The following is a 26,301-nucleotide window of genomic DNA, read 5'->3' as shown; positions in this document are numbered from 1 at the left end:
GCTCAATGCAAAAACAGCCCTGATGTGTGATTCTCCACGGGGCAATAAAAGCCAATTGCGACCCTCATTTTCCCCCCATTCCAGGGCTTCCCCAGGACGGAACGCGGAAACACTTCTTTTTCCGCTTCCAGGGATTTCTTTCTTTTTCCAGTGTTGTTCCCCTTCTCCTCCACTTCATTTTTACAATAAATGTCAGTGCACACCCAGGAGCGGCTGGTCCCACAGGGGACCTCTTCTTAACGCCGACGCTTTCTGGAGAAAAGGATTTATGATGAAAATTTCCCCAGGGGGACCTTCTAGTGGCGAGCACGTTGGATGCTCCTGTTTCAATCGCGGTCTCAGCGGCCAGTGGCCTCATTTGGAGCTGGGGTTCACCTGCCCCTCCTGGGCAGCGCAGGCCACCGCAGACCCGGGATGGTCTGTAAACCGCCTTCGCGTCCTCGTCCCCGTGGAATAACGCGTGGCGGGAGTCACTGCCCAACATCCAGCGCTCGTGGGGGCGGAGACTGGCGGGGCAGCTAGGTTCTGGTTCCGGATTCTGATTAATGGGCCGCAGTCTGCACAGTGGCTCGTTGCTAGCGGCTAGCTCGCTGTCCGCCCGAGCCGGCCTGGGAGGCAGGGGACGCCTCCAGATCGCTCCGCGGGGCCTCCCGAATTCCTGGGAAAGCCCCCCTGCAGCGTCGCCTCGGGACCCCAGGTGTGAGGAGCGCGGCTCTGCCAGCGGCTCCAGGAGAGGCCCGGACCGAGGGCCGCGGCCGCCGGGGGAGGAATGTGATTTCTCGGAAAGCGCTTCAAAGAAGGCGGGCCGCCGGAGCCGAGATGACGCCATTGGTCGGTGTGGCCGTCGCTCTGCGCACCGGGCCCGCCCACTGCCCTTTTTAGAGTCGCGCGCCCGCTGGCGCATCGCCTGGAGCGCGGCAGCAAGCGTGGGAACGCGGGCGGCGAGACGGCGGCAGGGCGGCGGCAGGTAGGCACACTGGGCGGGCAGGGCGCCCGTGTCCCGCGGGGTCCCCGACGCCAGGCGGGGCGTGGGGGTGGAACTACCTACCGTAATTTCCCCGGGCGCTGCTCGGTGGCCGCCGGTGTCCCTCTCTGCTTTTTGCTTATTTTCCAGCCATCTAAGTCCAATCTGAATGCCCAAGTCGTTAATTATTGTTTGCCTGTTTCCAAAGATTGGTAGATAGTTGCCTTTTTAAAAATAGCATTTTTCTTTAAATCTGGTTTACATGGAAAACGTTAGGAGAGCTCATATAAAGGGCAATAGCAACCCCGTATCTTGAAACGCGCTCTATCATTCCACTGAAATTCTACCACGTGGAATAATGCTTGAAGGGTCAGAATTCTGGAACTGCCTAATAACCAGTCGTTATCGAGGGTTAGTTTGTGAAGATGGGAACAGACTGATTCTAAAATTCTGTTTAATGACAATCAATTAAGATTTCTGAGTCTGGCTTGAGGTCCTTTGCTTCCGTCACAGCCCAGTCGTCCTTGGCAAGAGAGTCTGTATACGGGCCACAGCTCACAAAAGCATTGTTTGAAAAAATTTATTTAAAGAACATTGTTTGTAAGATGAGTCTCAATACATAGGACAGACTTTCCTAAGGTGAGGTGTGTTACTTACCCAGAGCTGTGGAAGGCTTTATGAATGGAAACTAGAGACTGAATTTTCCAGAATTTTAAGAAGTCTCCCCAACCAGTGGCCCCCCACTTTCTTTTTTAAACCAAAGGTAAGAGCTAGTAGTTAAAATGACAGTTCTAAGCTTGTCCTTTTGGGTTATGGCAGCTTCCTCTATGAAAAGATTTGGGAGTGCTTCAGTCACTTAAGGAAGATTGGTGCCAGAGAGAGAAATGGCTTTGGTGCTTTCTGGTCTAGTGATGAGGGTATGCCAGGTCACAGCGAGTGCCCTGGGGCCCTCCCAGGAAGGGGAGAGGGTGGGTTCTGCTGCTGCCCGCTCAGGTGTGTCCTGTAATTTGGATTAGGTGGGCCCAGGGCAGCCTCTTATCACATCTTGCCTGGAAAGCCTGACTGCTGGGTACATTTATAGGGCTGCAGATAGGGCTTGGCCAATAGATTACCTCAAAATCAAGAAGAGGAAGTTATAAACATGTGACTAGACTTATTAATTTTTCCTGGCTGGGCATTTGGTGGAATTAATTTGTTAATGTTTAATAAATCATTATGGATCATAATTGTAATAGAATCTCAGGCTTTTGATGTTACTTACAATCTTGGAGGAGACCAGGAAGGACACTCAGACGGGGCTGCACATGTGCAGAGATCTTGTGATGTAACCATGGCTCTTTTCTGCACCATGTGTGAAATAAGCTGCTGCTGGGGTCGGGGCGCCGGCGTGGGTTCCAACACAGTCTGCTGGTTGCCTTGGTGTTTGCTGTTCCTCTCTGGGCCTCAGTTTTTCCTCTGTTAAGTAAAGAGGGGGCTGGATTAGATGATTTCTATAGTATTTTCCAGCTTTCAGATGCTATGACTCACTCTTCTCTTTTTCCTTTTAATTTCTTTTTCCTGTAAATCACCGAGACAGTTGTCCCCAACAGTTTAGATGTTATGAATCCATTAGGAATCCTGATGACAAAGTGTTGACCCTCTTTCTAGAAAAATGCCTGTACTAACAAAATTTTGCTTTTGGTTGCAGGAGGCTCAGGGACTGTGGATTCTCGTTTAAGAAACTTGTAGCAAGAAAATCAGGGGAACTGTCTCATTTAGTTGAAATTCTCAAATGCCAACCCCTCTGTTGTGTTCTGGCCACCTCTATGCAGCTCATTCGTCAGTCTACGAGAAATTTTTCTACCTTGCCCCGGGAAAGAGCTGCTAACTTTCGGGGGGGGGGTGCGGTCTTTGGTCATGGTGTTCCAGTTCTCTTCTCAGGTACCCTCTCCTAAGTCTGTCCCTTCTTTATGATAAACACGGTGACCTGCTTTAGAATTCTGGGTCTCTTGAGATATAGCCTCTCAACTTACAGGTGAAGAAGCCTCAGGGAGAGGTTCAAGTGACATCACAAGGTCTGGTTAGAGAAAAGTCTTTGCCAGAGTTCTGAGTTTTCAAACCAAGGTCTCATTTGTGTGGGCGCAGTGGCTCATACCTGTAATTGCAGCACTTTGGGAGGCTGAGGTGGGAGGATCACTTGAGACCAAGAGTTCAAGACCGGGCTGGGCAACATAGCGAGACCCTGTTTCTAAAATATATATCTGGGTGTGGTGGCACATGTCTGTAGTTCCAGCTACTCAAGAGGCTGAAGCAGGAGAATTGCATAAGCCCAGGAGTTCCAGGCTGCCACAAGCTATGATAGCACCACTGCACTCCTGCCTGAGTGACAGAGCAAGACCCTGTCTCTAAAGAAAAAAAAATTGAATTCACACCCTTTTAAATCAATAAATGCCCAAATGAGGTTGTTGGATGGAGAATTTAAGAAATCCCACCTCCTCCTCCCTGGGACCTGGCCCTGTTTCCCATCTCATGGCCACCTGCAGGGTGACTGGAGTTTCCAGAATGTGTACTTCTTGTGAAGGTTCTGATTGATATTTTGCTTTCTGGACCAGCGTGGCTCTGACCATATTTTGGACGTTATGTCTTGTTACTGCTGATTGTTTCAAACTCGTTTGCCCAAAGAGGTCACATTTTAATCAGAAGAATAAAAATGATATATATATATATTTTTTTTTGGGTGGGCGTCTATCCAGCTGTCTTGGGGATTTCCAGCACTGTTCTTGGAAATGTTGGCTCTAAGTCGATAGGTCATGCTAGTTCTCTCTCTCTTTCTCTGTGCTGTTGGGGAAGCTGTCTATTTGGGTAAGAATGTTCTTCCAAAGGATGTCTTTGGGTGCCCTGGGATGGTTAGGTCCCTAGAGTGGGACATCTTTTGGAAGAGGAGCCCAGTGAACTTTGCCCTGTTCCGTAGCTGCCGTTTATTCCCTCACGCTTATCTCTGTCTTTCAGTTGGTCATAGGAGTTGCCCAGGAAGTTTGGATAACAAGAATGACATCTGGCGTGTAAGGTCCAGGCCCTGTCTCAGTTGCTTTCTGTGTACCATCTGAATTCTTTCTACACCCAGTGCTGGTAGTTTTTCCCGAGTTTCATCTGGGACTGGGTAGCTGATGCCCTGAGGTTAAATGCTTATCCAGGGTCTCCCAGCTGAGCGGTGGCAGGACTTGGATGAGATTGTGGTTCTGTCTCATTCTTAAACTCCTGCTCTTACCACTGTGAAGGAACAGCTGTTTAGATGGGTTAGCCTGAGGGCCTCCTCTTTCTCAGATGGCACAGACACTGTATTCTATCAGGGAATATGGGGCCAGCTGGGCATCCGGTAACCCAGTCGGTTCTTAGGCTAATGGGCTGCTCAGTGAAGGAACCCGGTGCTGTAAAAGTGATTTCCCCTCCCCTTCCAGTCTTGTGCTAAAACTGGAGCTGTTCACTGTGGCTGTATCTGCCTGAAAGGAAAGGGCCAGTGAAAGCTGGAAGGAGCACAGCCAGCACAGTGGGAGGGGCCTGCAGGGGGCTGCTGGTGGCTTCAGGTGGCTGCAGGTTTCCCATGGAGCTTTCAGTTTGCATTCAGGGCTGTGAGGTCACGGAGGCCAGCATTGCCTTCTCATGGCAGGTGTCCCGGAGTCCCTGAATCTGTGGGTTTCCCCCAAGCCAGCACCTTTGCTGCAAACCTCTGAGTTTCCTGTTAGTAGTTTTTGGGTTGCTGTGATGAATGAGACAATATCCGTAATATCGCAGCATGTGTTTCTGTCTTTCCAAGGATGTGTGACCGAAATGGTGGTCGGCGGCTTCGACAGTGGCTGATCGAGCAGATTGACAGTAGCATGTATCCAGGACTGATTTGGGAGAATGACGAGAAGAGCATGTTCCGGATCCCTTGGAAACACGCTGGCAAGCAAGATTATAATCAGGAAGTGGATGCCTCCATTTTCAAGGTAAAGACCCCAGTTCCCTTCCTCTCTGTGGGCACAGTGTCTCCTTTCCCTCATAGACTGGTGGAGATGTTGAGTGACGTCTTTCTCATTTACTTAAAAAGTAATCCCGTTTTTTAAAAAGCAAACATTGGTTCAGGAGTGCAGAATGTGTCTCAAAAATGTACATGAACTGATTTCACATCTCTTGAGTTACAGAGTCACTTTTGTGGTCACTTGTATTCTGATGAGGGGATCGAAGCCTCTTTTCTTCCCTTTTCTGCCGCTTCCTTTTCCTGATGAGCCAAGTGGGAGAAAAGACTTCTTGGAGACCCTCATGCTAAGACCTTTCCCCACGGGCTTCTGTTAGAGGCGATGCATATACCAGGAAGGTTTCAGTCCTTGTTCTTTCAAAGCTGATACTTCTGCCTGGCATTGTAGGGCCAGCTCAGGAGGGTGAGATGCCATCTGTCATTCCTTTGGGGGCTGGGTCATGTGGGCGGTTATGGGTCTCACCTACCTTGAGAGTAATGAGTTCCCCATGTGTGGAGAGATGTGATGGAGGGTTTGTTCTGTGCCAGGCCTGGCCCATGGCTTGTTTTCTGCTCACACGATCCTGTGTGGGAGATGCTGTTCCCACCCTCATTCTTTAGGGGCACTGAGAGGAGAAGTGACTTGTTGAGGTCTCACAGCTCTTGTATGATGGAGCCAGCATTCAAATGCAAGATGGCCCAACTGTGAATCCTTGGTCCTAACTCCAGAATAGCTGATCAACAGAGATTTCTTGCCATTACACCTAGATTCAGACAGAGGAACCAGGAATTGGGGCAACCCAGCTCTGCGGACCAGCTGGGCTATTGAGTTCCTTGTGGGTCATCAGAGTCCTGTGTGGGCATCCCTAAGGCTCCAGATGTCCAGGTTTCACCTCTGGGAGATTCGGAGCCCTAGGTCAAGGTCAGCCTAGACTTCCACGTTTGCAAATGTGGATACTACACGTAGACTGAGTCATAGCCCAGGTTATAAGCCATTGCCATGTGTGCTTATTCTCTTGCATTTAGGGGCCAGGGATGGGGAGAGGAGAGTGGGTGTTAGAGAGGGGCGAAGGGGGCTGAGTTGTTGGGGGCCAGAATCAGACCTGAGACCACAAACAAGGTGTGGAGGGAGTCAAGGCTGTAGGACCCCATGACAGTGCTGGACTCCCAGCCACAGATGACTGTCCCCTGACACCAGAGAACAAAAATGACAAAAGATCACACCTTAACCCCAGAGTGGACCATAAATAGGTCAAAGGTGGCTTAAGATGCATTTTGGTCCTGCACATCTTTGCCTGACCGATGTTTGCAGCGGGGCTGTGCATTTCAGTAATTCCGTTAAATCTGCAATTTGAGGTTGCTGGTCTTCTTGAGAATCTGATGCCCATTACTGACCACTCCGAGGAATATGGGGACAAGGGAATGCTTTGCACTCACCTTCGAGGGGGTCCCTTGGTGCCCCCACATCTCCAGATTCTTTCTGATCAAGGACCCCAGGTCAGGGAGCCTCAGCACCAATGAGTTTTGTGATGCCTCTGCCTGCTTCCTCACCCTTAGTGCTGTTGCGGATTTCTCTCTTGTTTGATTGCAGATTTTTTTTTTTTTTTTTTGCCTTTGGCATCATGGTGACCTTCTCTTGGGAAGGACTGCAGATTTAAACAGTATCAGAGTCCCATCCAGTCGATTGGGAACTCTGCATTATAGATAACCCCAAAAGCCGGAATTTCTCTGCCTCGCCACTGTTGATGCCTGGGTCTGGGCAATTCTTTGTTGTAAGGGTTCCCTAGGCCTTGTGGGATGTTTAGTGGCATCCCTGGCCTCTACCCACCAGATGCCAGTAGCATCCCCTCCCCTACTGTCACAATAAAAAATGTCTTGTACATTGCCAAATGTCTCCTGAGGGGCAGAGTCTTCCCCTCCCCATTGAGAACCCTGATAAGAGCTGGCCACTGCCAGGATCAACAGACTTAACCAGAGGTGTTGGGTGTTGAGGGCACAGTTGCAGGTTGGACATCAGTAAAACATCTTTAAGACATGGCACAGGGTGCTGGACTAGGCTGTGTAGCCCTGACATGTGGCTTGCTGACAGAGACTAAGCTTCTCCCTTCACCCCATTCCCTGCTTCAACTTGTGCTCGGGGGGTAATGAAATAAAGCCCCAGATTTATACATCTTGTGCAATGTTCTTCATGGCCGTTTCAACAGTGTTGAGAAAAATGTGCAAGATTCCCAATGTTTCCGTTGGTTACGCAGTCGCCTGATGTGGCAATCTGAAATGAGTCTACAATCTCAGCAGGAATGGGGCCAGGAGGGAGACGCGGGTGCCCACTGGAGCAGGGAGGCCGTCGGGAGGGCCACCAGTGCCAGTGGAGACATGGCACCAGCAAGAGCCCATCAGGTGCTTCCCTGAGCTACGCTTGTTCCCATCCATCCTCTGAGAGGCCTGTCTCTGTGACGTTGGCCAGATAGATCTTTGGCTGTTGGATGAAGTCAACCTCAGTCAGATAGAGCCATCTTAGGGATTTTTCGGTTATGTAGACTCTTGTTTCTTTCAACTGTTCAAAGAAAACCTTTCAACAATTTAGGAGTTAAGAAAGAAATTTATGGGCCGGGCGCAGTGGCTCAAGCCTGTAATCCCAGCACTTTGGGAGGCCGAGGCGGGCGGATCACAAGGTCAGGAGATCGAGACCATCCTGGCTAACATGGTGAAACCCCATCTCTACTAAAAAGTACAAAAAACTAGCCGGGCGAGGTGGCGGGTGCCTGTAGTCCCAGCTACTCGGGAGGCTGAGGCAGGAGAATGGCGTGAACCCGAGAGGCGGAGCTTGCAGTGAGCTGAGATCCGGCCACTGCACTCCGGCTTGGGCGACAGAGTGAGACTCCGTCTCAAAAAAAAAAAAAAAAAAAAGAGAAAGAAATTTATGAGTTTGGTTTCTTCCATAATAATTGAGTGGTAAAAGAGGCCACTTATACCAGAAAATCCCTCATTGTCTTCAGGCGTCGTCCTGAGGCCGCCCTCATGGTAGAGATCACAGAAGAGAAATTGAAAAAACATTGAGCTCATTTTGTACCAGCCCTGAGTACACTGATGCCCTGATATCAGCTCATTTAGTTTTTAAAAAGTACTTCACCTCCTTGACATGACGAGAGGGGGGAAAATCTAGTTAAGTGAAGGTTATGATTCATGGTCATATCAGGCATCGTAACAGGCCTGAATGAGTTAAAACTCACTTAGTAGCAGTTATTTCTAATTCAGCAGGCCTTGAAGGGAAAAATAGCATTTAATTAAAAAAATACAACATGAAACAATCTTCATACGATTAGGACGACCTCCTGGTCTGAGTTCAATGCTGTCAGCCTGAGCTGTGCGTCAACAGGAGGAAGAAATTATGGTGGAGGCTGAATGAGCCATAGTGACTGTTGCTGGCTGGGGGGAGCCTTGAAATCACTCTCATGTCTAGTTTTTGCTCTAGCTCAAGAAGGATCTTGAGAGATCATCAAGCTAAGTTGACCTTTTAATGCTGGCTAGAGAGGCTGGGAGAGGGCCAGGTGCCTGCTGTGTCACAGAGTTCAGGGCAGGCTGCAAGCCACATACCTGGTGGTGGTCCTGGATGCTTCCTGGCCATGGGCCCTGCTGCGATGGATGATGTGGCCTGGCCTTGCTCTTGGGGTGAGTGTGAGCTTGGCATGAACGAGTGAATATGGCAGTGCCTTACAGGCACCGCAGTTGTGTATGTGTACCAGCTGATCACAACGTTGCCAAGAAATCTGTGCATTTCAAGGCCCGTTTGGGATGTGGGTTAACTCAGTGGTTCTTAGATGGGGGAGGTATCATGGTTTACCCTCCAGGGAACACTTGGCCATGTTTGGAGACATTTTTGGTTGTCACAGCTAGGGGAGGGGTGCTGTTGGCATCTGGTGGATCAAGGCTAGGGATGACACTGAATATTCTACAATCCACAGGACTACCCCACCACCAAGAAGGGTCCCAGCTGACATGTCAGGCTTGCCACGGCGGGGAAACCCTGATTAAAGTAATAAAAATTGGAAACTACATTCAGTACATGGTTTGCCCTTTTATTTCTTTAAAAATAAACAACAGCAACAAAACCCAAAGTAATGCCTGGTCAGTGAAGCAGTTAATGAAGGAGAGCATTAAAGACCATGTACTTTAAGAAATATTTTTAGCGGGGAGTTTTACATCAATGTCACATAAGGAAACTACCACTTATGCTCACTAATAGGAATGTTCTTCCAGTTTCTTTACCCCAGGTAGAGGTGTGACATTTTGCATCAACAGAGTAGACAGCATTGGCCTTGAGCAGTAAGCATTCTTGTCTTTTTTGAGAGGAAAAACAGTCTGGGCTATTTTAAAGGAGCTGTGACTCATGGGGGCATGATGGAGTTTCTGGAAGTGTGGTCTCTTGGGTAGCTAAATCCGAATCCCTGGGATACTGGCTAAAGACAGCTACCTGGGCTGGGTGTGGTGGCTCACGCCTGTAATTCCAGCACTCTGGGAGGTCAAAAGATCAAGACCATCCTGGCCAACATGGTGAAACCTCGTCTCTACTAAAAATACAAAAATTAGCTGGGCATGGTGTTGCGCACCTGTAGTCCCAGCTACTTGGGAGGCTGAGGCAGGAGAATTCGCTTGAACCTGGGAGGTGGAGGTTGCAGTGAGCTGAGATTGCGCCACTACATTCCAGGCTGGTGACAGAGTGAGACTCCGTCTCAATAAATAAATAAATAAATTAATTAATTAAAAAAGACAGCCATCTAGACCCAACCCCACTTCCCCAGTGAGAATCTTGAGGGGCAAGGCCCAGGAATCTGCATTTTTCACAAGCTTCCCAGGAGCAGGGGGTTGGTATATGCATTAAGCCTGAGAACACTTGCTGTGATGGAGAAACTGTTGGGTTGGAAGTGGGTACAGCTGGCATTTAATCCCAGACTGGGTGACCGTGCGAAAGTTACTTACCTCTTGGAATTGCATTTTCCTGAATGGGATTGGGAATTCCCTACAGATCTCCTATCATGTTAGGCTGGAGGACACTGTCTGATTTTTCCTGGAACCGAAGATATTCTCATCTGACTGTGGTTTCCTCCTAGTTGGTGTGTCTGTATTCCCGTTTTGCAATCTTAAAATCTGTCCATTCACCTGTCTTGTTTTTTTTTTTTAAATCTGTACTGCCCCATTCTACATTATGACTTTAAGATATCCGCTTTGAATTTCTGGTCCTAGTTCAGATCCTAAGGCTTGGAGAAGTCAGAAAACAGATCTGTTAAAAAAACACATACAATGAAGGGAAAATATTTCATTACATTTTAAACAGCACCTGGGGGGAAAAGTCTAGAATAAATGCAAAAATGCAAAGCAAAATTTCTATTAAAAGTAACAGGGCGATAGATGACCATTTTGACTTTTTGCAAATGTTCTCTTTTCATGCTAAATTTTAGGGGCTGATCCGAAAAAGCAACAAGTTGTTCTTTGTTTTGAATGCTCTGGTGAAACCATATGCAACTTCCTCTTTGTGCTGTGTAAACCTCAGGTGTCTCCAGCTCTTCAGCCAGGGAAGGGCTTGGCTAAAAGGCGCACTCCAGGGTTGGAGGAGGGTTGGAGCAGCCTTTGGCCTGGGTTTGACTTCTGACTCAGCTGTGTGAACCTGGAGGACCCCCTCCCTGGCTTGGGTCTTTTCACATCTGGAGACCAGATGTGAAAAGACCCAAGACATCTGATTGGAGTCGCCTTGGGTCCTGAAATTGAATGAGAGTTGATGGCCAACAAAGACTCATGGGAAGGGAAGGATGTGTGGGGTCCTGGTCATGGTGACAGATATTTGTGATTGGAGTCGGCCATGAATTTAATGTGCTTCTGTTTCTTTCTTCAGGCCTGGGCAGTTTTTAAAGGGAAGTTTAAAGAAGGGGACAAAGCTGAACCAGCCACTTGGAAGACGAGGTTACGCTGTGCTTTGAATAAGAGCCCAGATTTTGAGGAAGTGACGGACCGGTCCCAGCTGGACATTTCCGAGCCATACAAAGTTTACCGAATTGTTCCTGAGGAAGAGCAAAAATGTAACTATCCTTTATGGGTATGAAACCTTCTAGAAGTTGCCCTGGCCTGCAGCCTTCACCACAGAACTTGGGTCTGGGGTAGATACAGGGTCTGGGGCACATGGTTTCAGTTAAACAAAGTAGTTCTCTCCTTTGCATAAGCAGAGATTGAGATCTCTTTCCAGTGACCTTGGAGGGAAGGGCGGAGGAGACTGGGTGCAGCCCAGCCTGCGCCCCACTTGCCAGACCACAGACATGTGTAGGGCCTCCCTGGACAGGAATAAGCATCCTCCAGCAGTTTCTGATAAGGAGTCCTTTCATTTTCCAGCAGCTTGCAGAGGAGGCTGGGGGAACATATGGTGGCCACAGAAGGATTGCATCATGAGGGTTGGGAGTAAAGCTCTCAGATGAAGTTGTCAAAGATGGCGCCATGGGCTTCATTGTTGGAGATGGGATGTGCCTCGATGTGTTATTAGATCCTGATCATTATTTGGGAACTCTGGGATGTGATCATTCCTGAGGTTTCTTCCAGCTCTCAAATCCCAAGAAAACATTTGTGACAGATTAAAGCAGAACAGCAAAAACATGCCGCACCCTGGTCCTACATCACTAAAATCAGTCCCAAAGTACTGAGCTGGGATCTGGCCTCAGAATCCTTCTCAAAGCCCTGTGCTGTGCCGCTGCTATGAATTGTAGCTGATTTACGAGATAAAACCTAATTACCAGCACTGGTTTACAACATGCTTTTAACACATTGATTTTCTGAGCCACTTAATGGGGCTTTTAGAATAACCCACTCTGACTTTCTCCTTTTAAGCTTCTGAGTAGTCCATGAATGCCTGTAAGAAACAGAAACCCCCAAAACTTCTTGAGGCTGTGCAGAAGTTTGAAGTTTTGACTCTTCCCACTGTGCGGGTGTTGACTTAGAATTTTTTTAAAAGTTAAAATTGTGACTTAAACAAATACATAGCGAATCTGTGTCAGAGAGTTGTTTAATCGTTGTGAGGGAGGCAGCATGGTGGTAAAGACGGTGGACAGAACCTGAGGCGCTAGTGAATGTGGCCCATGAACGAGAAAGCTGAGCCAAACCTGATGCCCGACCCGGACAGTAAAACTGTGGTTTGGGGCGTTTGTAGCCTAATCATCCGTAGTTAACACCTAACTCTACTGAGCCTGAACCCTGATCAATACTAAATAGTAAGGTCAACAAACTGACCTTCCCTTGGAGAATCGGGTGCCTCCAGGAGGAAATCTCTACATAATAGTCCGGGGTGGCCCTGAAAGGCTAAGCAGTCATCTTTTTGCCTCATTTCCCAGTTTTGGGCAATTTTTTTTTGTCATCAAAGAGTAAATTGTGATTTGAAGGAATGGAGAAGTTTCTTTTGCCCCCCACTCCCACCCGCAAGATGAGTCAGGCTTGAACCAGCAGGTGACCCCGACTTGTTTATAGCATGAGGTGTGGCCAGCATCACCTGCCAGTGATGTTAAAGAAGCAGCAGGAGGTTCTCAGGGGTGAAGCAACGTAACATTTGCATAATTGCCTACAGGGGCCCACTCTCCTCTGAACTTCAGTGGTTTGCAGGCTCCATGGTGGGCGCCCCACCTGCTCCCTACTTCCCCATCAGTAGCTTCTCAGTGAATTCTTCAATCTATCGAAATGGAATCAAAATTCAGCCAGGAGGAAACAGTGGGTAACTTCTGTAGGTCACTGGGAATAATGAATTTTCGTGTTTGTTGGTTGTGATATGTCTCACACTGATAAACTTCATAAGGTAAGTTGTCGACTGAGGGAGCGGCATGAGAAGGGAAAGAGCAGAGGCTGGCCCAGCGTGCTCCTGTGGACGCTGTGCACCTTTAGGCGGTTTGTGATTACAGCTGGTGCCCACTGGGCATCAGTGAGGGTGCTGCGGTGCGTGTGTGGGCATGGCTGTGTGCACTGATGCACATGTGTATATTTGGAAAGGCCATAAAGAGATTTCCTGCCAACTGGCTATACAAAAAAGACCCCAACCTGCCAACACATTTTGCCAGGAAATCTTTGAGTGTTTTCAAATGCCCTGGCTTATAAATGTGACCTTTTTAGGTTAGCGAAGGCTTGCTGTAAAGTATATCTGATACAGATTCATTTTGGATTTCAGAAAATAGAAGAAAGAGACCAAAATGCTGTCTTTATCCTTTAAAAGCGTTAGCAGAAACAACCACCACCACTGCCACCAACTTCTCTCTTTTGACTTTGCTGATCAGATGACTGAAGCATGGGAAAAAAATTCTGCGCCTTTCCCAAACCAATGAAGACACTCACTAACTTAACGTTTCCTTAAACTCAGCATTTTCAGAGTGGATCACGGCTTCAGCGAAGGCTGTGATGCCTCCGTGACACGTGTCATGGTGTTTGTCTGGTCTTCTGTAGGCAAACTAGGCGTAGCAACTGCTGGCTGCGTGAATGAAGTCACAGAGATGGAGTGCGGTCGCTCTGAAATCGACGAGCTAATCAAGGAGGTAAGCAGAGGCAGCGTTTCAGGGGTCTGGCCCTGCCGGGGGAGTCTCATGTCATCTGTCAGGGACGGGCACCGTTCTTGCTGTATGAAGGCAGCCAGAGCCTCGGGCTCTCTTAGGAAGTGGCATCTCCACCTGTGCAGAGCTGGAACCGGGCTGGCTCGGTGCCGCCTCCCCAGGCTGGCCTCTGCCAACAGGTCAATCCCTCCTTCATCCCTAGGGCTGAGCCTGAGCGGCCTGTTATGTGTTAGTGAAGTTCTTTCCAGCTCCAAACTGTTCAAACATTTTGAACATTTTGGACAGCAGTCTTTTAAATGGCATCGTGAATTCCCTTGCCTTCCTAGCAGGCTGCAGAGAACAAAATGTAAACTTTCCTTGCTGCCTGTGCTTGTCATGGTGGCATGGTTTGTGGTGCCAGCTCTCATGCCTATTTGGTTGCTTCCTTTTTAATGTGCAGGTTTTATTCCATTAGAAAACTGGATGAACAGGCATGTTCAAATTGCACATAAACTCCTGATAGGCTACAAGGGAGAGCGTAATCGGGGCCTCCTTAGGCAAGAACACATGGCTTTTGTATGCCCATTTCAGCTATTGGGATGCCTTTTCTTCTGTCTTCGGCCTCTTAACTATGCTTTTTATGGGTATTACAAGCTGGACATTTGCATAACTAAACTTCACGCAGCCTTTGCAAAAGGTGGTGTGAGTACTGCATAAATTCTTCTTCTTAATAACATAGCAATAATGGAATCCTTAAGAGTAGCTAGGCTGTCAGAGAATGAAGATAACAGAATGTCACCTACCCGAATGGCCTTGCTCTTCTGCAGAGGCAGCTGCCAAGTGTCTGGGTGGTCTTTGGCAGCCGACTGAGTGAATTCTTGGCTTCGTGGCCCTCCACCAATGTCCTGTTTTCTGTAGAAGGCTTTTCTGCTGACTCAGCCGAGAGAGTGAGATAATTGGATTGCCACACCGGGGTCACAAGAAAAGCAATTTCAAAACATTTCATAATTGGATTTATCAGCCTCCTTTAAGGAATGGGCCAGAGATTAAACATCTGCGTGTGGCTCAGTGAGTGAGATTCTTGAAAGCATGGCAGCCTTTGGCCAGCATCACCATTCATTGGTGTCTCAGAGCTTGTCTGTGTGTCCAGGGCTTTGGGGGCAGTTGGATAACCTGGAATGCTGAGTCTGCAACAGGCAGGTCCTGGAAAGGACCAAGAAACTTATTAGTGGCCCCCAGAGAGCCTAGTAATTTGGCCGCATGGTTTGAATGCTGAGCCTGGTAGATTTAAGGCCTAGGGCCTTTCAGGTTGCAAAGTGAAGCTTGACTTTTGTGTCCTGAGATAAAGGTGACAATACGGTTTTAGTTACACACGAACTGTTCATTTTTACAAACACTGGAGCCCCAGGTGGGAGATCAGTGACTGAGCTGCCCTCCTCTCCCTCCCCGACTGTGCAGCCTTCTGTGGACGATTACATGGGGATGATCAAAAGGAGCCCTTCCCCGCCGGAGGCCTGTCGGAGTCAGCTCCTTCCAGACTGGTGGGCGCAGCAGCCCAGCACAGGTGAGGGCGGGTGGCCCAGAATTGTCACCAGGCATGGCCTGAAGGGGTTTACGGCATTCCCCCAGCCAGGGACGGAGTTGGGGTGGTGGCTGCTGTCATGATCCATGTCTCATTGAAGGTAGCTGAGCCCTGAGAGGTGACGAACCATGGCCCTGGTTTCCCACCATGAGGGCAGAGCCCAGCTGTGCCTTTGGCCCTGCTCTCCGCTGCTTCTCAGGAGGGCACAAGCTACTTGTTCCTTAGGTGATGTCCATGCCAGCTCTCCCCACGTTCCTGGGAAAGTCCAGGGGGGAGGGTCTAGTGAACTTGTGTAAGGCTAGAGGGAAGATGCAGCTCTTGGCCACACTGGCGCCCCCTCCCTGGGCGCTCCCTTAGTTGGCCAGTCTGTTAGGACATTAAGGACCCCTCAGAACCAAAGATAGCCCAGGGCGTTTGGAGGAGAGGAGAACTCAGACCAGGAGTAGGAAGTTTGCTCAGAGCCCTGGGTTTGAATCCCACGCTGGAGAGTTGCAGATCTTGAGCCTTAGTTTATTCATCCATAAAACGGAGAAACCAGGACTTGCGCCATGGGGTCACAAGGGTTAAATGAGGCTTTCATCCTTTGATGCTCTTTTGATGAGCCACTCCGAGCCCCCCACTGCTTGAAATGCCCCCGCCCCCCCAGGCCCTGGCTTCTGCAGCCCGTGAATGTGGTTGCTTCCTCCCTCAGCGTCTTCCCCACAGCCCCACATCCCTTGTGGGAGTCTGGGAGGTGGCAGCTGGCCCTGGAGGCCTTGAAGGTTGCCAGGCCGTGGGTGTCAATTGAGAGGCCCCTGGAAAGGCGCCTCTGCCTGTGCTGCAGGAACACCTTCTGGAAAGCTAGCTTGCACCCCCAGGCTCTCCCCAAGAGATAAGCCCTGGGTGGTGGGTATGCAGTCCAGTGGTATTCTGGGGGCAAGTGCTTGAGGTGGGAAGGAAATGTGGCCCCGCAGTGTCACACTGACACATGGTCAGAAATCCCACAGCATAGAGGAAGTCCCCCCGACTTGCCACTCTGGTTTTCTGCATTTGTGAAACAATGGCTGTCTGCTCTGGTGGGGAAAAGCACTGAATTCAGCAGAAGCCTGTGCTCCCTGGGGCCTCTGGCGCACCATGTGCAGCCTTTTAAGGGACTTGGAGAAGGAGCGACTGGGGTGGCTCCCGTGCACCACACTGGGTGGCTCTGAGCTTCTCTGTTTCTCCCGCAGGCGTGTCGCTGGTGACGGGGTACACCGCCTACGACGCACACCATTCAGGTACGGGGTGATCCAGGCTGAGCGGGGCATGGGCACTGTTTGAAGACAAAGCCCAGATGACCCAAGCAGGGTTGCGGGGTTCTGTGGATGAGCAGGACCTGGTGTGGCAGTCGAGGCCCTGATTTCTCCTCCTCACCATTTGGTCAGGAGCAGGCGAGTGGCCTCTTTTGAGCCTTTTCTTGAATTGAACCAGCAAATAGAGTGCTCCTGTGCAGGAGAGAGGGTGAGGGACAGGCCAGCATCCAGCCCGGGGCTGCCCCTCTTTGGGGGCCGCAGGTGGAGTGATGGAGCCTCTCAGAGCCTCATCTCAGGCTCCCGTGCCTGCCACCTCTAGGTGGGTGCGCTGTTCCTATTTCCCAGGCTCAGGAACCCTGGTCATGTAGCTTATGTGCTACAGAGTGGGGGCCTCCCCACAGCTGTCCCGTCCCCACACCCACCTGCAGTGGGCAGAGGTGGCCTTTGTGTGTAGTCTCAGCAGCTAAGGACCCTGGCTGCACTTCTGCCAGCTGCCCCTGGAACTGACACTCAGGCATGGTGACAGCATCTTCTGAACAAGGAAGCCGGGGCATCTTCCAGCATTGGCTGGTTCTGTGGGAGGCCAGCAGCTGGTCTTATCAGATGGGCCGCAGACGTTAGGGCTGGGCCTCTGGGCAGAGGAGGAAATGGGGCCAGGATAGGAGCATGCTGGCCGAGGTCCGCATGGGACAGTTTTTTGGGTTGTGGAGGTTGGTTCTCACCCAGGCGGGAAAACTGCCGAGATGACAATGCCCCGTGCATGAAGTTCTTGTCTATTTCCAGGCAGCCCTTTGAGCTAAGGGGTTGTTTTCACTCCGGCTTCGCAGATGAGGAGACAGACTGGGAGGTTCAGGGTCTCATCCAGGTCATGCAGGCCCCTGGCTGGAACCTGTTCTTGAGGCCTCCTTGTGCCTGGCAGCTGCCATGCTCACAGGAGCTCAGTTCTGGGAGGCCTGGGTCATGGGGCTGACTCTGGGCTCACCAGCCACCAGGCTGTGAGCTGGGAGTCTGCTGACCGATGCTTTCCGGGGGCTGTGGAGTAGCCAGGCACAGAACTGAGTCATCTCAACAAGATGCAGAGACACAATTTGGGGAGAGCATGTCCTTGAATTAGTCCAGCAGAGTCACAGCCACTGCCTCATGCACAGAGCATCCTAAACGTCCTTCTAGAAGCTGTGAGCTTTGTACCTCTGTCCAGCCCCACCCCCACCTCTGTGTAAATCCATGCCTCAGTTTCCTCACCTGGAAAATGGGTATAATCATTAATAATCTACCTTTCAGGGTTAAGTGTGCTGGTGGGTCCCGTGCCCTGGACACAGCACCTGGTGTGTGCTGTGTAGACCGTAGGCTATGATTTATAACTTCAGGAGTCTTGTCTGCGTAGATAAGCATTTGTCCTGTTACCCAGTTTCTTTAACTGGTGCTTACCTGTGCCAAGCACAAATACAAGCTCCGATAATCCTCACAGCAGCCCAGTGAGGTGGATGCTGTTTTATGTACTTTGCTGATGAAAACCTGAGGCAGAGTGGGGAAGCGGCTTGCCCGAGGTCATTCAGCTGGGCAGCGGCTGTGCTAGGACTGCATGTCAGGCAGGTGGGCTGCAGGGTCTGTGCTGTGGGCATCTTTGTTGCTGCCTCTGTGGTCAGGCCGTTCCCCAGCACGGCTGTTCTTGTGGGTTGCAAGGGCAGGGCTGGGTTGCAGTGGGGCCCTTCGTGTTGCAGAAGGCTCACCTGCCTCACCTGGGCAGCCCTTGGTGAGTGGCTTCTCACCTGTCAGGTGCAAGCCTGAGAGCTGGAACCTTCTCTCAGCATAAGACGTTCTGTGGCATGTGGTCACTAAGACACTCCTGCGTAGGTGTTTCTGAAGCACTTAGCTGTTCTGGGTGAAGCTGCCAGTTCACATGACTGAGAGGTGCTGGTACCAAGATAAGGCCCCGGAAATGACAGGGCGAAGGGCCAAAGGGGTGACGGAGTTGCCTGAAGCGTTTCATTCATTTGGAACAAAGTTCGAAAGTTGCTTCAGGGTGAAGGAAGGGGAGTGTGTGGAGTCAGCAGGCAGCGCAGAAGTTGCAGAGTTGGCGTGGGGGGAAGATGGTGAGCAGGGAAGAGCGAGGCCAGTGGGGAAGATGGTGAGCAGGGAAGAGCGAGGCCAGTGGGGAAGATGGTGAGTGAGGAAGAGCGAGGCCAGCAGGGAAGATGGTGAGTGAGGAGGAGCGAGGCTAGTGGGGAGGATGGTGAGTGAGGAGGAGCGAGGCCAGCGGGGAGGATGGTGAGGAGGAGCGAGGCCAGCGAGGAGGATGGTGAGTGAGGAGGAGCGAGGCCAGCAGGGAAGATGGTGAGTGAGGAGGAGCGAGGCCAGCGGGGAGGATGGTGAGTGAGGAGGAGCGAGACCAGCCGGGAGGATGGTGAATGAGGAGGAGCGAGGCCAGCGGGGAGGATGGTGAGTGAGGAGGAGCGAGGCCAGCGGAGAAGATGGTAGTGAGGAGGAGGGAGGCCAGCGGGGAGGATGGTGAGTGAGGAGGAGGGAGGCCAGCGGGGAGGATGATGAGTGAGGAAGAGCGAGGCCAGCGGGGAACATGGTAGTGAGGAGGAGGGAGGCCAGCGGGGAGGATGGTGAGTGAGGAGGAGCGAGGCCAGCGGAGGAGATGGTGAGCAGGGAAGAGCGAGACCAGTGCTGCCATTTCCTTCTGGGTGACCCTCTCTGGGCTTCGGTTTCCTCAAGTGTCAAATCAATGAGGTGGACCAGAGCGCCTGCAGCTCTGGCTTCCTATGTAACTCCAGCATGGCTGGAATGGAGCCCGTGAATGGTGGGTTGTCAAATAATAAGGCAGGGAGCAGAGCCCAGTGGGAGGGTCCAAGGAGTTTTGAGTGCCCAGCAGTGTCTGCAGGGACCAAGATGGCCTCAAGGCCTCCCCAGATGTGGTGCCTTGCACAACTCTAGGGGGCGCCATGGAGTTGGGCACCTCACAATTTGTGTGGCTCCACAGGGCAGCTTTGAACCGGTCTGGGGTACTTAGAAGGAGCTCAGAACTCACTAAGCTCATTGCTAGCGTATGTAATTCTTTTGGTTTAAGGCGATTAAAATGCAGATACCTCCCTGCATTTACATGTTATCTGCATTCCTACCTTAGTTTAGTGTTTTCCAAACTTTGGTCACTTGAGGTCCACTGTCACAATTGGTTTTCACAGCCTGGACTGTTACTAACATCATGTTTTTCCTCAAGTCCGAATTTTTAAGGCTTATTTTAAGTGAGAACTTAAGTAAAGGAAGACCTGTGCCACCTGGTATAAGTAGGTGACACTGTCTGGCTAGAATTGACTAAGATTGTATTTGGCTTTCATTGAATTTGTCTTGACATCTGACAATGCCCTGAATTTGCAGCCCTAAGTTCAGTGCCATTATTCAAAAGGGGAGGTTGACAGGCGTCAGGTGTTAGAGAGCTATCAGCACCAAACTGAGGCTTGCTTTTTGAGGTAATCAGAGGTGGGGGAATACTGAAGATGGAATGATCTTGTGATTACATGTATCACCCCTCCCCCATTACTCTGTGTGTGCCACATTTGGGGAACCCCTGCTTTAGTTTGAGTGTTTTTCAGACTCTTTCCTGAGAACAGATTTGGATGAGGGTTTTGCAGAGATTCTTAATCTGAAATCCAGGAAATACCAAGGGCACTGTGAATTTGTTGAGAAAAAGATTATGTCTTTATTTTCTTTAACTTCAGGTTTAAATTGAACATTTCCTTTTGTTATGAATGTAGAAAGCAGACCACAGTGTCCTTAGCAGTGCCTCTGAGACAGAGTATCGTCATAAGAAATGACAGTTGTCGAAACATTGTTTGCCGTCAGCCTGACTTGTAAATTATAACAGTTACCAGACCTTCTCTAGACATTGTATTTAAAGAGTCAATGAAGAAGAACAGAGAACACTTGTAGTTCATAGTTTCTGTCATTGGTTTCCTTAGTCCTTCTGTATATTTGTTCATGTGTATAAAAACATTACTTCTACAAGCAGTACACGGATTTTCCCAGAATATCAAAGTGGTTCAAGAAACACAAAGAGTTACCCATGTGGGTGTGAGACAGACTGTGCACTTGGGCAGGAGGAACCCTGTGTGTCTCCCCGCAGCACCCTCATCGTGTCCCTCTCGTCCACAGCGTTCTCCCAGATGGTGATCAGCTTCTACTATGGGGGCAAGCTGGTGGGCCAGGCCACCACCACCTGCCCCGAGGGCTGCCGCTTGTCCCTGAGCCAGCCTGGGCTACCTGGCACCAAGCTGTATGGGCCCGAGGGCCTGGAGCTGGTGCGCTTCCCACCGGCCGACGCCATCCCCAGCGAGCGACAGAGGCAGGTGACGCGGAAGCTGTTCGGGCACCTGGAGCGCGGGGTGCTGCTGCACAGCAGCCGGCAGGGCGTATTCGTCAAGCGGCTGTGCCAGGGCCGCGTGTTCTGCAGCGGCAACGCCGTGGTGTGCAAGGGCAGGCCCAACAAGCTGGAGCGCGACGAGGTGGTCCAGGTCTTCGACACCAGCCAGTTCTTCCGAGGTCTGTACCGTTGTCACTTTGCTGCCTCCATGTCTTAGAGGTCACGCCTCCTATCCGTGTGCCATTTGCAGCTCAGGGTGGCCCTGTGGTCTCACGGAGGGATGTGGAGGAGCGAGGGGCATGGTGTGGCAAGGAGGGGCTTCTTTGAATGGCACTCTGTCCTCTCCCACTGAGCGATCCTGGGGTGCTTCTCTGTGCTTCAACTTCCCCGTGTGTACAGTGGGGGTGCAGAATCAGTACCCTCCTCAGGTGATTGTCGGGAGGGTAAAGGAACTTAACCTCATGTTCTTTGGAGTATGTTCTGTGGACAGACGCTGAGCGCTGGCTAGAGATGCAGAGTCTGAGGCCCTGCTCCAACCATAGGATCTGAAACAGCATCTTAGCAAGGTCTCTGGGGACCTGTGTACAGGTCATGAGATACGCTGAGTTTCCACACACTAAGTGCTCAGGATGGCAGCTGCATGCACTAAGTGCTGCCTATCAGCTTTCATTATTCTGTGAGAAGGATGTGTAGGATCCCAGCCTGGGTGTCTCCAGGAGGGCTAGGATGGCGGCTCCCTTCTCCATGTCCCCATGCTCTCTGCTCCTCTCTCTGCAGCAGCGCAGCCCGAGCTAGTGTCAGGTCTCAGCTGCCACTGGCCTGAGAACTTCCAGAGGAGGGGCCTGGAAGGGCAGGTGCGATGGTGTGTGTGAGCTCAGGTGCCTAAGCCCTGAGGAATCCCTCTACAATGAGGAGGTGTGAGGCCGGGGTTATCACCCCTGAGCAGGCAGCACGGCACGGCACGGAGAGGCATCCTGCAACGTAGATTCCTGGGCCTGCCTCACATCCTCTGATTCCATGGGTCTGAGGCAGGGCCCAAGATTCTGCATTTCTAGTGAACTCCCGGGGAAGGCAACGGCTGCTGGTCCACTGGCCCCACTTTGAGACCCTTTCAGTAGGCTGTCAGAGAATCGGGTGAGGGCTGCAGCCCTCCCTGGGTGTCATCAGGTGGTGACTGCAAACGCAGTTGCCTCCAGGGGCCAGGCAGGTAAGAGCAATGCACGAATTCTTGAGAGATAAGAGGGAGCACTGAGCAGCTGTGCCCATGGAGAGGCGTTCAACTCAGGCCTTAAAATCCCGGCAACAACCTGGAATGGCCAAACCAACAGCTTCTTGCTTGGAATTTGGCCCAAGGGCCACCAGTTTGAGATCCCATGGTGCCTGGGCCTAAATGCTGCAGTATCCCTGCTAAGCCCTGAGCCTCCTGATTCCCCAGCCCCTAATAAGCCCTGGGCCTCCTGATCCCCCAGCCCTGCTGCTGCAGGAGTTGGAGGTCATCTCGGCCTTGCTTGCAAACACCCTCCGCCTGTGTCATTCCAGAGCTGCAGCAGTTTTATAACAGCCAGGGCCGGCTTCCCGATGGCAGAGTGGTGCTGTGTTTTGGGGAAGAATTTCCAGATATGGCCCCCTTGCGCTCCAAACTCATTCTTGTGCAGGTAAGTATGGGCAGCTTTTTTTTTTTTTTTTTTGAGATGGAGTCTTGCTCTGTTGCCCAAGCTGGAGTGCAATGGCATGACCTTGGCTCACTGCAACCTCCACCTCCCGGGTTCAAGCGATTCTCCTGCCTCAGCCTCCCGAGTTGCTGGAACTACAGGCCCGTGCCACCACGCTCAGCTAATTTTTTGTATTTCTAGTTGAGATGGGGTTTCACCATATTGGCCGGGATGGTCTCGACCTCGTGATCCGCCTGCCTCGGCCTCCCAAAGTGCTGGGATTACAGGCGTGAGCCACCGCTTCCCGGCCGTATGGGCACCTTTGAGCCCTGCATTCAGGTCTCCTGGCCCCCTCATGTAAGGATCAAGTTTTGGGCTGGAGAAGAGGTCACAAGGACGGAATTTCCACCTGTGTAGGAGGCAGGCCCGGGCAAGACGTTCAATATGGGGGAAACAGATTCTTGCCATCTCCGAGCCATCTCTGGTGTCTGGGACGCGCATAATCTGTGTGTGTGTGTTTTCTGCTTCTTTTTTGTTTTTTAAATCTAAGCCTCTTCTCCAGAAAGATTCTACCTGTTCAGTTGCCTGAAGGTCTAAGTGACAGATTAGGGCACTGCCAGCCCTTATTTCATGTTGTCAAAGGAATTAATCTTTAATGGTGGGATCCCAGGTGGGTGCTGGCTGTCCCAGCTGGGACAGTACTGGGGAGTATGGAACAGTCTTGGCAGGAATACTGCTTGCCTTTTCTTGGCATTCTGGCTCATTCACTTGGGACTCACGTGGCACTGGGGTCATCAGAGGACCTGGCTAGGGTCAAAGACAGTGCGCATCCCCTTTGGAGCCTCTGCCTCCACCTCTGACTTTCTGCACCTCCCATCTAGATTGAGCAGCTCTATGTCCGGCAGCTGGCAGAAGAGGCTGGGAAGAGCTGTGGAGCCGGCTCCGTGATGCAGGCCCCCGAAGAGCCGCCGCCAGACCAGGTCTTCCGGATGTTTCCAGATATTTGTGCCTCACACCAGAGACCGTTTTTCAGAGAAAACCAACAGATCACCGTCTAAGTGTGTCACTTGGGCGCCCCACCCCGCTGCGTCTTGCATCCATCTCCCTATTGCAGTGGCCTGCATCATGATTAAAGGATGTGGATCCCTCTGTCTGGGGTGGGATGCCTTACTTTGCACTTAATTTAGTAAGGGCATTCTCGGAGGAGTAGACGTTTAATACAAAGTGGCGGCATAGCCCTGCTGAGATGTCAATGGTGGCCTGGATGATATAACCCCAACCTGTGGCTAAAAATTTTATTTTCTACACTTTCCCCTTCATTATCATTAGTTGCTGTGATTCTCTCTGCATTTTTGGTTAACTATCATTTCCAAAGACTTGTCATTCAGTAATATTAGCAGATAGCTGCTTCATGTAAAGGAATTTGGAGTTTAAAAATCAACTCGTGAAAACAAAGTTGTTTTTGTCTTTATCTTTTGTTAGAATTATAGATTTATGATTTCATAGGCTTGATTCTATGTGAAGTATCTTTTTACTTTTATGCATTTTAATAAGATTTAAAAATATTTAGATACACACCCCCTTTAATAAGTGCAAGAAAAACTCTTGACTTGTTAGAAGAAAGTATATTCTTTCTAGAATTCGGTGCAGGAATATGTCTTCATATCCAGGCAAACGGGTGTATTTTTATCTTCAGACAGTCCTTCTCCTCTGGGGCTTTGTTGCCAGGAAGATTAAAACTAAATTTATTTTTTTCATTTCTGTAATGAAATCATCCCAGATACCTCTTGTCTTCTTTCCAAATGTTTTTCACATATGTTTCAAATATTTCTACTTTGAATTGTCGGGTTTTCCATGTCCTTCTTTCTCCTTTGTGCTCAGCCTGAGTCAGCACCATCCCACATTCAGAACCTCCCAGTGAAAGGGCAGGAAGGGCCTTGCCTGTCAGCCTTCACTTTGAGAAGGAGGAAGGTGCTGGGGTGTGGGAGACAGCCCATCCAATCTCCCAAGTCTCATGTGACATGGTGGATTTGTGACCGTGAGAGTTTCTGGTTTAAAATATGAAAAACCAGCCTCATTTTCCCAGCGCCATGCCTGGGGAGGTGACAGTCAGACCCAGAGGTCCTTTAGATGTGGATGAGCTCACAGGTGAATAGAGGAGAAGACCAGGGGACGTGCCTTTTCCGTTTTGTCCAACAAAGCATTATATTTTTAAGAATGGCAGACCTGTTTGCTGAAGTGTTCATAACATAACAATAGGCTTGAATCTCCAAATAAATGAATGTCAAAGCACATATCTTTAATATGCTGAATGAATATTTATTTTTGTATCCATTGAAACAGTATATTGATCTCTTTTATTCTTTATTAAAATAAAATGCTCTTTTTTAAAACTGCTGTGTACTGTATTTTTTTCGTCACTGTCAAATACGATGCAATTCTCACCAGAGTCTGGGTTCTGTAAAGGGGGAGTTACGGCTGCAACGTGCAGGTTTAATTCAGTGCACTGGACTAAAACAATATTGCACTGGGATTTTAAGGATTTTTTTTTTTTTTTTTTTTTTTTTGAGACAACGTCTTGTACCTAGGCTGGAGTGCAGCAGTACGATCTCGGCTCACTGCAACTTCCACTTCCCAGGTTCAAGCGATTCTTTTTTTTTTTTTTTTTTTTTTTTTTTTTTTGAGACGGAGTCTCGCTCTGTCGCCCAGGCTGGAGTGCAGTGGCTGGATCTCAGCTCACTGCAAGCTCTGCCTCCCGGGTTCACACCATTCTCCTGCCTCAGCCTCCTGAGTAGCTGGGACTACAGGCGCCCGCCACCACGCCCGGCTATTTTTTAGTAGAGACGGGGTTTCACCGTGTTAGCCAGGATGGTCTCAATCTCCTGACCTCGTGATCCGCCCGTCTCGGCCTCCCAAAGTGCTGGGATTACAGGCTTGAGCCACCGTGCCCTGCCTCAAGTGATTCTTATGCCTCAGCCTCCCAAATAGCTGGGATTACAGGCATGTGCTACCACATCTGCCTTATATATATATGTATTTTTTTTTTTTTTAATTAAAGTTGGGAGTTCACCATTTTGCCCGGGCTGGTCTCGAACTTCTGGCCTCATGTGATCTGCCCCAACCTCTCCCCCGGCCTCCCAAAGTGCTGGGTTTACAGGTGTGAGCCACCTCACCTAACTCCTGTTTTAAGGATTTTTTTTTTCAACATATCCCTAAAACAACAGCAAAAAGATACGGAGACTTGGATGGATCATATGGAATAAAAACATTCTCCAGTGTTTTTATTCTGAATGGGGGCCTGTTTGGGTTTCTGTGAGCTGACGGATGAGTGTGTGGAAGGGCATGGAAGAGGTGGGGTCTTGTGCTGATTTCACCCTCCTGGAGGCAGCTGGGGGTGATTTGTACGAGGCCTCCCTGGTTGGGTCGGCCACACGTGGCTGGGGTGTGTGTCCTGTTTAAGCACATCTCGCTGTGCTAGGCCCTCAGGAGACAGCGAGGACATGAGGTACCAAGGCTGGCAGTCACAGAGATGACTTCCAGCCTAGTGGGGCATTCCCATCCATCCACACAACAAAACCCATCAATTCGGGGAGATGCAGGGCCGGCCAACCCAGGTGGAGAGACGTTCCCCAGCACGTCTCATCCGCAAGGCCATGTCTGGTCTCTCCTCTGCCCTCATACGAGCCCAGTGAGACTGGGCCTGTTCTTCATTTCTAGCTTACAGATGAGGAAACTGAGGCACAGGCTCATGCGTGTCTGAGAGCCATCTATGTCCCAGGAGGACAGCTTAGCCTGAGAGGCTTCATGACCAGATCTTGCTGCCATCCTTGAACTGGTGGGCTTGCTAACACCCCACACAAAAGGTCAGCAGCTGGGTCCGTCACTCACTGTCTTAGGGGTCTTTGCCCTGAGTCACACTCACGTCCGCACACTGCAAGTAGGAATTTTAT

The 26,301-nt window shown here is 50.3% G+C and overlaps 1 protein-coding gene across 2 annotated transcripts; it reads left to right on the top strand.

The window, feature by feature from the left end:
- Window positions 1-569: 569 nt before the first annotated feature.
- IRF8 (interferon regulatory factor 8) lies at window positions 570-24,744 on the top strand. 2 transcript variants are annotated; one of them, XM_010355604.2, is made up of 9 exons: window positions 570-967; window positions 4,758-4,932; window positions 10,828-11,011; window positions 13,401-13,489; window positions 14,942-15,047; window positions 16,274-16,321; window positions 20,492-20,878; window positions 22,239-22,354; window positions 23,233-24,744. In XM_010355604.2, the coding sequence occupies exons 2-9, from the start codon at window positions 4,759-4,761 to the stop codon at window positions 23,407-23,409; spliced, it is 1,281 nt and encodes a 426-aa protein (XP_010353906.1). In that variant the 5' UTR covers window positions 570-967; window position 4,758; the 3' UTR covers window positions 23,410-24,744. The 2 variants fall into 2 exon arrangements, with proteins under 2 accessions (XP_010353906.1, XP_030781007.1); XM_030925147.1 differs by lacking the exons at window positions 570-967; window positions 4,758-4,932; window positions 10,828-11,011 and adding an exon at window positions 11,034-12,762.
- Window positions 24,745-26,301: the final 1,557 nt, after the last annotated feature.

The sequence above is a fragment of the Rhinopithecus roxellana genome, chromosome 20, assembly GCF_007565055.1.
Source record: "Rhinopithecus roxellana isolate Shanxi Qingling chromosome 20, ASM756505v1, whole genome shotgun sequence".
In the NCBI taxonomy this organism is placed as follows: domain Eukaryota; kingdom Metazoa; phylum Chordata; class Mammalia; order Primates; family Cercopithecidae; genus Rhinopithecus; species Rhinopithecus roxellana.
This window is presented reverse-complemented; position numbering and strand designations above follow the sequence as displayed.

Coding starts and splice junctions, on each gene's coding strand:
- IRF8 (XM_010355604.2), top strand. CDS start 4,759: ATGTGTGACCGAAATGGTGGTCGGCGGCTTCGACAGTGGCTGATCGAG. Junction 15,048..16,273: donor GGCGCAGCAGCCCAGCACAG/GTGAGGGCGGGT, acceptor TTTCTCCCGCAG/GCGTGTCGCTGGTGACGGGG. Junction 20,879..22,238: donor CACCAGCCAGTTCTTCCGAG/GTCTGTACCGTT, acceptor GTGTCATTCCAG/AGCTGCAGCAGTTTTATAAC.